General features: G+C 38.5%; 1 protein-coding gene across 6 annotated transcripts in view; it reads left to right on the top strand.

The window, feature by feature from the left end:
• The window catches only part of LOC106472685 (multidrug resistance-associated protein 4-like), an 89,026-nt gene that overhangs the window by 31,733 nt on the left and 43,814 nt on the right, over nucleotides 1-13,479 (top strand). For all 6 annotated transcript variants that reach the window (XM_022402187.1, XM_022402184.1, XM_022402177.1 and 3 more), the window contains 4 exons: nucleotides 750-863; nucleotides 1,494-1,583; nucleotides 2,176-2,367; nucleotides 2,729-2,823. In XM_022402187.1, coding sequence (XP_022257895.1) covers nucleotides 750-863; nucleotides 1,494-1,583; nucleotides 2,176-2,367; nucleotides 2,729-2,823 — 491 coding nt within the window. The remainder of the gene's footprint in view (nucleotides 1-749; nucleotides 864-1,493; nucleotides 1,584-2,175; nucleotides 2,368-2,728; nucleotides 2,824-13,479) is intronic.

Raw genomic sequence — 13,479 nt, 5'->3', positions numbered from 1 at the left:
ATTTGATAAACACGTTTAGATTGAATGGTAATTTATAATCAGTCACAAGAACGTCGAATCTGAATCACTTGAAAAAAACACGGGGGTGCTTAACTTTTTTCCAGGTGTATATGTTCTGAGGAGTTTTTGTTACCCTTTGTTAACAAGTTAAATAAGAAGAATTTGAAAAAAGTTGTAATATCAGTCTACATAATCATGCCTGGAAAATCTGGAATCACTCATGGAAAATCAGGGTGAAAGATCTGATTAGAATGTGGCCACTATAATTAATATTAACATATATTTTATCATTATACAAGTTAGTAGATTATTGTCAAAGGCCATGTCTTTAGAAATAAAACATTAGTTTTCACAATTTAATATGACAATGGCACCATCATTTAAAGATAATAATAATAGGAAGAATATTTTATTACATAAAAAGCACATGGTACTAAGCTTATGGTATTTTATTGAAATAATACTTTCGAATATTTTTTTCTCATTCCAAAGAATTTTGTACCTGTAAAAGTCAAGGGGAGGGGGGCAAGATGATGGGAAAATTGGCAGATTAATATACAAGTGTATAAAGCTACATATTAACAGGGTATTTAAGAGTTATGCTCACATATTCATTAATGTAAGTAAATTTCTTAAATTTCCAGATACGCTCACTATTAACTGCTTTTTTTTGTTTATGAGTTACGTGTTAAAGTTTTTCAATTGCTTCAGATTTTGTAATTTGATTGTCAATGGTTGTACACATATAGAAGTTTCTGTTGTTAGAAGAGAAGGAATCCAGTGTTATTAACGTGTCATACTTAAGACCTAAGTTGGAGAACTGTGGAGTATGGATGGATAAAGTCACTTCCAGATGGTGTAAGGTAATTAAGATATCTTATTTCAAGTAATTATTAGGAAAGCTTTGAGCCACATGGTACTTTAATACAGAAAATATGGACTTCTATAAAAACTAAACATCAAAACTAAACTAAATCACCAGACTCCCTGCATGTGGGATCGCCTACCAGGGCAACTTCAGATTTTATTGCACCCCTAGGTTAAAATATCTTCCTACACCTCTGTATTTGCAACTGTTGTGGAAATACTCAACCTTATTGATCTGTTTTTAGATTATATATAAATATATGGTGTTAAAAGAAAACTACAACCTCATTTAGTTTTAAACTTTGTTTTTAATTTTAAGTTTCTTAATATAATTTGAATGGGTGTAAACAAAATTTTACATCAAAAAAGTTTTCAACATCACAGAAGTCTACCTTCAAGTTTTGAAAATTTCTAATAAAGAAATGGTATATCATAAATAAAGGTGTTTAATAAAAACTTACTTTTTTACCATATGTTATCAAAATACATCTAAAAAAAATATACAATGCAAAGTGAGCTTAAAAATTAAGCATTAAAAATTAATTTACCGGTTAAAACAATTCTTATTCTTCTGGTACTTTATGGATTTGTAATCTTCCTTATCATTAATATATGTTTTAATTCAGGAAGTTGAAGAACCCACACTGAAAGATATATCAGTTACTGTAAAGCCAGGAGAGCTTTTAGCAGTGGTTGGACCAGTGGGTGCTGGAAAGGTAATCAACATGTTTGTGTATTTTAATATGCAATTTACTTTTCATAGCATGAAAAATTCATCTAACACAATCATGTAAATAAATGAAAATAAAATTAGTAGATTTAATAGATTCATATATACTTTGTTGTATTGTTGATTCTTCAGTTGTAAAACTATTATATGAAGTAATTACTATATGCGAGTTTTATTTAACTGTTGTGGTTGAATGGATGTACATTCATATTGATAAACTCATTACAGATGTAGAACTGTAGAACATGTAACAAGTTTCAAAGTATATATGAACTTTACTATGTTTGAGAATTTTATTTCTGTATATTAGTTAAGTCATCTCTAAGCTGTTATATATTATAGTTTCATATTTTTTTTACATTACAAAATAATGACTACTACTTTTGTTAATTTTTTTCTTCTGAAACCAGATACTCTAAGCCAAGTTTTAATTACTTTTAAGTAGAAGATTTGTTTCTACGTTTGAAAATGAATTGTTGAATAGTTTTAGAAGAAAACTTTCTACATTAGTATATTTTAATTCAATGAAATTTTTTGTAGACATCTTGTTTTTTCTCATCTTTTAAAATTTAATTTAGACTTCACTATTAATGGCTATTCTGGGGGAGTTGCCTGCTTTACTGGGTGAGGTCAAAGTTCAAGGAAAAGTGGCTTATGCTTCTCAAGAACCATGGGTATTTGCTGGAACTGTTCGAGATAATGTTGTGTTTGGAAATACATTTAACAATGAGAAATATCAGAGAATTCTGGAAGTATGTGCACTAGATAAGGTAATTTGTCTTCTAAAATATTTATTGATAATGCTAAATGTCATAACGTAATAAATAAAGTGTTTTGACATTTTTGTAAAATGTTTTTTTTTCTCCTTGTTCTAATAACTAATAAAATAGTTTTTATCAGTACTGTTTAATTTGTGGTAATCCAAAAGCTATTGAGAATTATGTAGAAATACCAATTGTTATAATATATTTTAAATGCTTTCCAGTCTAGTTAACTGTAGTGCTATTTGATGCACATTATTATTCTCTATTAAGTTGGTACATGAAAGCTATACTTTTGATATTTTTCTTCAATTATTTTCCTATTTGATTGTACTCAAGCATTGTTAAAATCAAGTTACTTGTTTTGCAGGATATCAAACAACTTCCCTTTGGAGACAAAACACTTGTGGGTGAGAAGGGAGTATCCCTGAGTGGTGGGCAGAAGGCTCGAGTCAGCTTAGCAAGGTATTTAACAAAACTGAATGATACTGTTTTACAGCAGGCCTGTTACAGTGGCACACATCTGTTATTGAAGTAATTGCATCACAAACAGGGCCGGATTAAAGGACTACGAAGTCTGGAGTTGAAGACTTTCAGTGGACCTACTCACACTAGTTCATATTACAACAAACAAATGAAGCTATGATGAATTTTATTCCCAGCCTCGCAGATTAACTTTTCTGGACTTCATGCAGGCAAATCTGTCAATGACAGAAGAAAAATTGCTTGATTTCAGTATAACACTTTCAATACATAAAAGTGAAAGGGCATTGAAGCGTGTTTGACCCATATTTGACCGCAATTCACTTTATATACCTGTTTGAGGGTAGAGAACGACCATTCTGAAAACAACTGACACATTCAATAGACCATGGGCCATTACAAATTTATACATTTTCATTGTTGTTTGGGGAGGAAATCTTTGAAAACAATGTAAAGGAATGAACAAATTCATTTCAACAATTCGGCACCAGATCTGTTGGGTAAACTTCAACCAGCTGGGACCCGTGTGTGTCTGAAGTGCATGATGTCAAACAGGATAAAAACCCGAACCTTTCATGCATGGGATTGTATACTGTTTCTCTCTGTTTCAGAGCAGACAACAATATGTCAATTATGGGCAGGAATATCTGTACTTAAAATTTATTTGAAGGTGTAAGTTCAGCATCTGCAGCATCACCAAAGTCCCACTTCTTGTTTCATTTGACTTTTCATTTAGGCTCTTTCTTACACATCACATTCTTAATGATTCCTACTTTCATCCTCAAATTTATCAAATCTAGTACGTAGAGTTTGAATGGAGTCACCTAATGATGTCAACATGTTAGTTGCAGTGTTCAAGTCTATCTGTGCAGCTTGTCAGCATTTGCTAGTGGAGTGAAATCTGTTCAATATCATTGACCATACATGCACAAGCATTGGTTTCTAACTGGTTCACTATAGAAGCAAGTTTATCTACCTCTAAACACGTTTCTGGCTTTTGGGAGACATCTCCAGATATGTCAACGAGAACGTCTTTGACAACTTTATAGCCTTTTTGAAGCGCATGTATCGCATCATGAGTGGCTAGACCAACATGTGTGTGAAAGTCGTTTCAGCATTGGTATACCTAGGGGTTTGAAATTTTCCATTAGAAGATTCCAACGATAAGTGAAAGTAGAAAAGAAAATGTACAATTTCTGTACAAAATCCAAAAATGAAACAGCCTCTGAACAACAGTCAACTGCACTTTGTCCCACAAAATTCAGTGAATGTGCACAGCATGGGATGTATTCAGCTAGATCATTTTCCTTCTGGATTATTGCCTGCATGCCAACATATTTGCTGCTCATGTTTGATCATAAGACTGCCCCATACAGTCATTTATGGAAATGTCGTGTTCTTGTGGAAACTGAACAAAGTTTTTGCCAAGCTCTCTTCAGTGTGTCTGTGAATTGGAATGAATTTTACAAAATGTTCAACGGGTCCATCAGATAGTACATTGTGAAAATATTAGTGTCATCTGATCACTGTGTGAAAAGTCAGGAGTCAAGTCTACACCAATAGAATAATACTTCACATTCTTTATTTCGGTGATGATGTGATGGAGAACTTCTTGGCTGACAGTGTTAATAAATTCATCACATATCGTAGATTACAGGTATGAAACGTGACCCCTTCCTTTATTTGCATTCTTTTGGATATTTTCTGTGTGAAATGGGTCATACTCAGCTAATAATTCTTAGCATCCAAGATAATTACCATTATGGACAGAACCTACTATTTAATCACTTTTGCCAAAAGTAGACCTCGTGCTCAGAGCATCTTTATTACGCTAAGTACTCATGTAAGAACCTGGCACCAATACTGTTTTTCAGATTCATGTTGTTCTGTTAAGCTTTTGTCATTGCATTCACCAATGATTGTCCACTTTATTAGAATCTTGATGGACTTCGCATGCAACGTGCTGCTTTCATGATGGCTTAAGTTTCTCACTGCATGCCTCTAATCATCATACCTCATTATAGCTAAATGCACGGTTTCATGTGTTGTCGCAAATAATTTGCAATGAGCACAAAATAATTTGCTGGTTGTTAGTGAATAGCAAAGCCAGTCTCTTCTGACTTTCTTGCCATTTAACTGTTCAGGAAAAAAATAGTGATTTAGTACAACGTCTCTTGAAAGATTCTCCTGAAATCACCTTCTCTGAAGCACTAAAATCACTTTTGATATGTTGACAGTTGGTAACACTGTTTTGACTGTAATATTTTCGCAGAGACTGGCACTGCCCACTGTTCTAAATCATTACAGAGTTGTGTTTCTTTATGTTCATCATCAGAAATTGTCATTTTAGCATTGAATGTGCATTCCCTGAGTTTTCACTTTCAGTTCTAGGCATCCCCATACAAACATCTTGCTCATCAGTTTTCTTAGGGGACAAAACTCTTTTTGTTGTTTGCTAATACTTTTTGCAGTTTTGCATCCTCTTCTTTTTGGATTTTGTTTTCTCTGAACCACTGCTGTACCTTTTAATTTTGCGAACAGTGAATCACATATGAGGTAAATTCAAAGTTATCTTCTTGATAAATCTATTAATGTAATACATGTGTAGTCTTATTTATGATTTAATTCATGCAATCACAATTTACAACTAAATTCTGGTACCAATGATACTATTCCCTTGTCTATATTTGATTTTAGATAAAGTGTAACAAAGTTTTCCAGTTCCACCCTCGCCCCCTCTCCCTTAATCCTAGATACGTCTGTAGCCATTAAAGCATTAAATCTACCCAACTATCATCAGATTAATAGTATTTAAGGATACAGAATTTTTTTGAAGGGCGGAGTTCAGCCTGTAAAAGGGCATACATATAACAATAATATATTTGTGATTTAACAATCTGAAATGGGCGCACGGGGGTTTCAGAGGAAAATTTCTGGTTCGATCAATAGTAAAAATTGAAAATATAGGTTTCCGATATGGTACCTTCCCTCTTCTCACAAGATTAGCTTTTCCCGTTTTGTGCTGCCCTCTATGTGCGAAATTTTTAGAAAACGTTTGCTACAAGCCTTCCACATCCCTCTGCTGGAATCCAAAGTTCCAACATGCCTCTCATGCAAATCATCATGTGTCAACTCTCCACCAGTAGGAGGGCACCACTGCCATGTGATGTATGTGACTCCCTCTATGCACCACTACCAAACTATCACTTTGAAGTTTGACAGTGTTCGCGTGCAGATGTCTTTCTTTAGACCATTGATTACCCTAGAAGGGATTTAACATTATAATACTTTGTTCAACTTCAGTTAATTTAATTTCACTTTTATTTTAGAGCGTTTGATTTACCCATGTATGCCATGCATTTTTTGCTTGTTTAGAATCTAGCCTGAATTTCCAAGTCGCTGTTACCACTTCAGGTGTATATCATTTGTCTGTTACCACACTTTTGGCTACAGGTGTGGGCGACCAATCAGGGAAATTCTCGGCATTTGTTCATGGGTAGATGCTTTTACAGGTGCACGCTGACAGAATTTTTATTTTCTTTCACCCCCACCCCCCCACAGAGTTTGCCAAACTTCCCACACCTTCCTGAGGAATCTGTTCAGCCCTCATCTGCTTTCTCGGAGATTATATCTCAGGTATGTGATGTTTTATATTTTTTGCCATAGTTATTTTGACCCACATCCTTCCTTATTGCTTTTTTCTATCTGTCTACCTTGTTTTTTCCCCACCCCCTTCTTTGCCACCTTGTTGGGTGATGGCATTGGCATGCCTTGTTCCCTGCAGGCTTCAGGTCAGTCCGCCCTTGCGACTTTTAGGCAAGTGTCCACATGTGGTTTCAGTTTTACCTGTTTGGGAGGATGGGTCCTAATTTTCCTGTTTATCCTACCTATGCCCCGTTTTCTCGCCTTGGTCTTCCTCTGACACACTTTGTAATACCTTACCTCAATCCTTTTCCTGTCTGAGGCTCTTCAAGGGAACCCTGTGGGGTTTTCTGGGGACATTCTCTCCCTCTTCTCTTCCACTGTTGGCCGAGTGTTGTCTTTGGCTCTGGCCCTACACATGGGGTTCACTTCTCTCTTGGACTTTTTGGGTTGCGGACCCATCGCCTGACTCAGTATATATAGGACCTTCTTATGGCCCCATTATTATTACGACGTCTTGAGTGTGACACAATTACTGTGTCCTTGGAGTCGCAGTTGGCTTTTGTCCAATAGTTATCCACCTTTCCCATCAGGTGCATCGTTGGTATCAGTCTGAGCCAGGTGTGGCTCCGAGTTCCATATCCTGACTCTACCATTCACAGCTCTGCCTCTTCCAGCTTCCCGGAGTACCACAGTTCGCCGTTTTTTGCTGCAATACACAGTATGCAGGCAATGGTTCTGGTTACTGCCTGGTGAGTTCTGGAATGGGGGTAGCTCGTCTGGCGAATTTCGTTCATTGGAGCAGCCCTTTCCTCTCTGAAGTTCAGGGTTCATGGTGTTCTATCAGAGGTTTTTGTCATACCCTTCTCCCCCATTTTTTTTCTCCTCCTCTGTATCCCTGGTCACGCCAGTGTCTTCTGAGGCAATGGTCGACCTCTTCACCAAACAAATTGTTGTACCTGCTTCATGTGGGTCACGCGGGTTTTATTCCCGCCAGTTTGTCCATTGTGGGGTAGTATACCTTTTTAGCACCCTGCCCTATGTATTTTTTGAGTGGTTATCCTCTTTGCTCAGCATATTCATACCCTTGGGTTGCACTTCCACACTTACATGGATGACTGGTTTCTTTTTGTCCATTCCGAATGAGAGATGACCAGTCCTACTCACCAGCTCCTTCTTGACACTGTGTGGGTGGGATGGTTGATCATATTGGAGGGGTCCTTCCTTCATTCTACCTATTACCTTGTCCATTTGGATGTTTTCTTAAACACCATCTCAGTCGGGTTTAACCTTCTTTCTTGCTCCATTCTATGGAACTGGCTGTTCAGACTGCCCTGTGTGCTTCCTTCCTTACTACTGGCGAGGTTCAATTGCTTTTGGAGAGGTGGTCGTCTCTGACACCTATCATACCCCTAAGCAGGGCTCATAGGAGCTTGCTTCAGTGGAACCCATCATGGGATCCCCTGGATGCTTCTATTCATCTTCCCTCCTCCTTGATGGATGATCTACATTGGTGGTTGGGCAAGGCCCATACATTGGCAGGTGTCTCACTTCCTCCTCCATGGCCAGATTTGCATTTGTTCATAGATTAATCCCTTCAAGGCTGGGGTGCATGGGTCGATCACCAAGAGGTTTTCTGGTCGTGGGTCTGCAGAAGAATGTTCTCTTCACATCACCATCCTAGAACTCCTGGTTATGATCCATTCTGACAATTTTTCAGTGGTGACTTATATCAATCACCAATGTGGCACCCGGTCAAGATGACATATTCAGGGTGCATTCAATCTGGTGGCAGGTTGTCTTTCCTGATTGGATTGGGCTTATCCCATGGAGTGGTTCCTACATCCTGCTGTATTTTGGTGGCACTGTCATTGTTTGGGTACTCCCCAGATCGATGCATTTGCTACTGTGTTCAATCACAAATTACCTCAGTTTTAATCCCTGGTTTCCCATCCTACAGATTTGGCAATAGATGCTTTTAGCCAGGATTGCTCCCACCTGTTTCTTTCTGTTTATCCTGTTATAATATTACTTCATTGGGTAGTCTTCTGCATCCATGCCACTCTGTGCAGCGTGTTTCTGATTGCTCCTTACTGGCCTGTTCAGCCATGGTTCCCTCAGTTGCTTCGGCTCGAGGTGATCCCTCCCATCCCTCTTCCATTACTTCCAGATCTGTTACATCAACCCCAGTCACCGGACATCATGCACTTCCCGTCCTCTGTCTTCATGCCTGACTTTTGTTCAGTCCCTGGTGAGGAGTTCTGGATTCTCTCACTGAGTAGCTTCTCATTTAGCTCATTCTGTTTGTCCTTCTTTCTTGTCTTTTTACCAATAGAAGTGGAATGTTTTCACTCCTGGGCTTTCACCTGGGATTTCCAGCTTCTCGGCCTACAGTTGCTGGTATCTCTAAATTCCACACCTGGCTCTTTGAAACGAATTCATCTGGCCCCTTGATTTCGGGTTTTCAGGCAGCCTTATCCCATACCTTCCATTTTTCCTGTTTCTGCAGGGTCTTTTCCTTTCCAGTCCTTTCCATGTTGATCTGTTCTTTCCAGCTCCATCAACAGCCTAGACATTCATCACTTCTGGACTAGGACATTAACGTGGTCCTACATGCCCTTACTTTACCTCTGTTTGAACCCATTTTTTCCTGTTACTTGTTTCACCTCTCCCTTAAGGCATATTTCCTCCTTCTATTGGTTTGTGGGTGTCATGGATTGGATATTTTTGCTCTCAACATCACCAGGACCTTGTATCATTCAACCTACCTCATCCTTTATTTAGATCATGCATTCCTTTCCCAGACCTTGGCGGTTCATGAGGGTCATTCCTCCTTTTATCTTATCTTCCTTCCCTCTATATCTCATCTACCTTCGTCCTGATCCAGATAGACCTAGTACGTGCCCTCCATTGTTATATTACATGCATGGCTTCCTTCTGGGGTTCTCATTCCCGCCTCTTTATCCCATGGCAAACTTCCTTTTCCCATGATCTTTCCCCTGTTACCCTGACCAATTGGGTTCATTGTTTGATCCAGTTGGCTTATTGCTATTTGTTCCCCTACCAGTGTGATCCCTTTACCGTGTCTTCCCATCAGATCAGACACCTTATCTTCTTCCTTTCTTCTTATCTTCATTGGCCATCAGAGGAGATTCTACAGTCGAGCATGTGGACAGTTCCACACCTGTTCATCTCCCACTACTTGCACATTGTGATTTCTGCTTCCTTGTTTCTGCCTTCTGCTATTCTACAAAGTTGGCATGGCTTTGACACGAGGTAAGACCTTACTAATGCTCTCTTTTCCTTCAGGGGCCCTTGCTTCAACTTTACTTTGGATCCCACTCTGAATAGGTTCCACTTAGATGGCTATAACCATTCTCAGATATATTTATACACAAACAAACAAAAAAAACAAATCTGCACTGTATGCCATGTTGATTCCTGCACTTGGTCCATGGCTATGCATGCTCACCCTTGAGACGGGGTGTTTCACAAGATCACTAGTGTGTGAATAACCTCGTAATGTTTGCTTCATAAAAATGCCTGTCCTGGACTGTACCATCCATGGATGCATGGGTAAAGCAGCAGAAGATTACTGCCCATCCCTACCATGCCTGGACTGAATAAGTCGGTATGTTCTACTTTTCAAAATAAGGTTTTGTGATCACCCGTTGTACTGTCTCAAGTGTAGCAATTCCTCAGGACTCCCCAATGCACTTCTCCCCTTCTTCCAGTGGAGTATGGGAGCTCTTAAAACTCACCAGTTCCAAGCTGGTGGGGGTGGTTGACCAGGGTGGAAACCTGTTGAATAAGTTCCACAAAGATGGCTATAACCATTCAGTTCATTGTAGGGTGGTGGTGTTCTGCTGGTGTAGAAGGAGTTACAAGATCATATGGATGAGTGACACATGCCCAGAATGAGATTGCTAAGTGCAGTTCACCCCTCCAATTGGGTGCCCTCCTCCTACCCTCATGTGGATGTTGGTTCCCAGCGAGTGAAGTTTTTAAGATCAAGTGAACCAATCACATAAGTCCTCACACAGGTTTTGGGTCATCCATCGACCCTCCTCGACTCTGTCTTCTGTGTTGTGGGACACAGAAGGCCTATGTGGCTTATTTTTGCTTCTGTCCTGGGCATTCCCTCGTTCTCAGAATGATGAGGATGTTACAGATCTGTGGATGGTTTGGACCAGTTTCACGGTTGTGGGGGTTGATTGCATGCTATGGACTTCCCTAGGATACCGGATGACACATTTCCGGATCCCTAACTGAGTGCTCATCTTGTAACGTTTCCTATAGTCGATATTATATGTACATTCACGACTCTAGGACTTGAGGTGAAGACAGTGTGATCCTCATCCTACCTTTGTGTGGATGTTGGTACCCAATGAGTGAGGTTTGGGTGTAGTTGACTTACCAAGTACGGTCTGGCACACACTAGCCATTCAACACTATGGGACACATCCTCCATTACCCACTTTAATTACGTGGGATTGAGTGTATCTGTTTCCCTGATTGGAATTATATTACTGACCTACCCTCTCCCACGTAGATGTGCTCCCGTCATATTCTGCCATGTTTTGATCCCACCTGTTCATGATGAAGAAATACCTGGTTCAGAAGTGGTGCTGTGCCCCTTCTCAGGTCATCTGATCTGTTTCTCTGATTTGCTGGGGTGTCCTTCGGATACAATCAGGGGATACGCCTGTTCTTCCCCCCACATCAGTCCCTCCTCCTTTTCAGTGTGGGATTTAGGCTAATCTTGTGAGTGGAGGGAAGGTACCATATCGGAAGCTATAATTTTTCTATATGAAAATGTATTTTCGATAGGTACTTCCCTCCTGTGCTCGTGTCTGCTGCCAAACTTTGAAGTGATACTTCGTTAGTGGCGCATAGAGGGAGTCACATGCGTCTCATAATAGTAGTGCTCTACTATTGGTGGAGAGTTGATGCATGATGATTTGCATGACAGACAGTTGGAACTTTGGATTCCAACAGAGGGGGTATGGAAGGCATGTGGCATACGTTTTGAAAAAAGTTTGCATGTAGAGGGAAGCACAAAATGGGAAAAGCTAATCTTGTGAGCGCATTTCGTATAGGAAAACTATAACTTTCATAACATACTTGTTTTAAATTTCCACTTATTATCCTACTAAATGCTTTGATTTTTGGGGTTTTTGCTTGGTGATTTTAGATATAAGATGCTGATAATTTGATAAATCTTTGAAGTAACATAATTCTTATGTATTAGGGCAATTTGATGTATACATGAAGGATAATTTCGAAACAGTGTTCTTCGGTCTTTTGATATTTATCGTACAACTTACACACAAGTGCATACAACAACTTTAGGAAATCCATATTTTCGACTGAAAATAGTTTGCATAAAAAAATACCATAATTTGTATACTAGCTTTATATTTCATTTCACAAAATATCACATACATTTAGGCCAACAACGATAATAACTAATTTTTTCATCATTTTGGTTTGAATTTTGGTCTGAATAGATATCTGAAGTAAAACGGTTCAACATAGACTTTGAAAAAATAAAATATTTTACAGCATTTTCCGTTAAATGAGATGGTGGTTTTAACATAAACAATTGAGTTAAGCTTCTTCAAACTCATTTTATTTCAATATTTTTGGTAAAATTATGTTAAAGACAAGTATTTTACGTGTGTTTCATTAACTCTATGTATACAAGCTCAGTATTTTTTTACTGACATTGTAACCACCACAAAAAAAATCTAAATTACCATCTTTTCTTTCTAGAACAGCTGCAGATTATAACAGCAAATTACAACTACTTATAATAATGTGGCTTTAGAAAAATTATTTATTCAGTTATTAGGGAACGAAATATTTCCACACACATAAAACAGAATGCCCTAAAACTTGTATGGTTTATCTAGCTTTCTAACAAACATAGAAATGGCTTAAAATTATTCCAATACCTGGTCTATCATGGGGCCCCAACAGCGAGATTTTAAGAAAACGATGCTCCGAGCCTCCAATATCCAAATTAGTATTACACTGTCCCAGACCTTTAGACCCTATAGCTGTCAGTTCAGTGAAATTTTTTACTTTTATTGGTTACAAATATTACAGTAGCAAATATCAGAGAGAATTGATGACATATTTTGAAAGCAGGATGCTCAGTGAGAGGCATGGCATTTGACCTGTACTTTATTGCTGATATGTCCATAAAGCAAAAGCTTTATCATTGGTAAATTCTCACTAGAAATTGATAGTTTAGCTCGAGGGTATATATATAACGTGTGAAATTCTACGGAAAGTTACAATGCTTTAGAGGGTAGCAGAAAATGTTGAAACAGTTTGGATTAGAGAAGCATCATGCGATATACAGAAAATGAAGTTTAGCATTTCTATATACACAGCGTGGTCACAAGTAAATAGACACCACCTTTTCAGAAATAATGAAATTTTTCAGTCATATTCACATGAATTGATATATTTATAATTTAATTAATATCTAGTAGATCTTCCTTTCGCTTCGTGGAGTTCGTTGATCCTTTGGGGCATTGTGAGAATCATCTCGTCAATTTTAGATTGTGGGATTTTTGCCCACTCTTGCTTCAAAAATTGGAGTAGATCGCTCTTCGAAGTTGGTTTTTTAGGTTGTTTCTTGACTTGCCGGTCGAGTATGGCCCAGAGGTTTTCGATGGGGGTTCATGTCAGGAGATTGGCTCAGCCAGGGCAACATCTGGATACCATTTTCTTCCTGCTACTTTTGGGTGTTTCTAGCAGTGTGACACGGTGCTCCATCTTCCTGGAACAACGTTGTGTTCTTGTCCACGAAACCCAAGGAATGAAATGGCAAGAGTCCTTCCTCGAATATTTCGACGTATTTCGCAAAATTTATGTTGCCAATGCACTCCACTAAGCTCGATCTCCCACCAACCCAAACAGCTCCCCAAATCATCACTCTGAAACCACCATGCTTCACAGTTGGCTGCAATCTGTTGAGCCAAA

The sequence above is a fragment of the Limulus polyphemus genome, unplaced genomic scaffold, assembly GCF_000517525.1.
Source record: "Limulus polyphemus unplaced genomic scaffold, Limulus_polyphemus-2.1.2 Scaffold123, whole genome shotgun sequence".
NCBI classification, from domain to species: Eukaryota; Metazoa; Arthropoda; class Merostomata; order Xiphosura; family Limulidae; genus Limulus; species Limulus polyphemus.
This window is presented reverse-complemented; position numbering and strand designations above follow the sequence as displayed.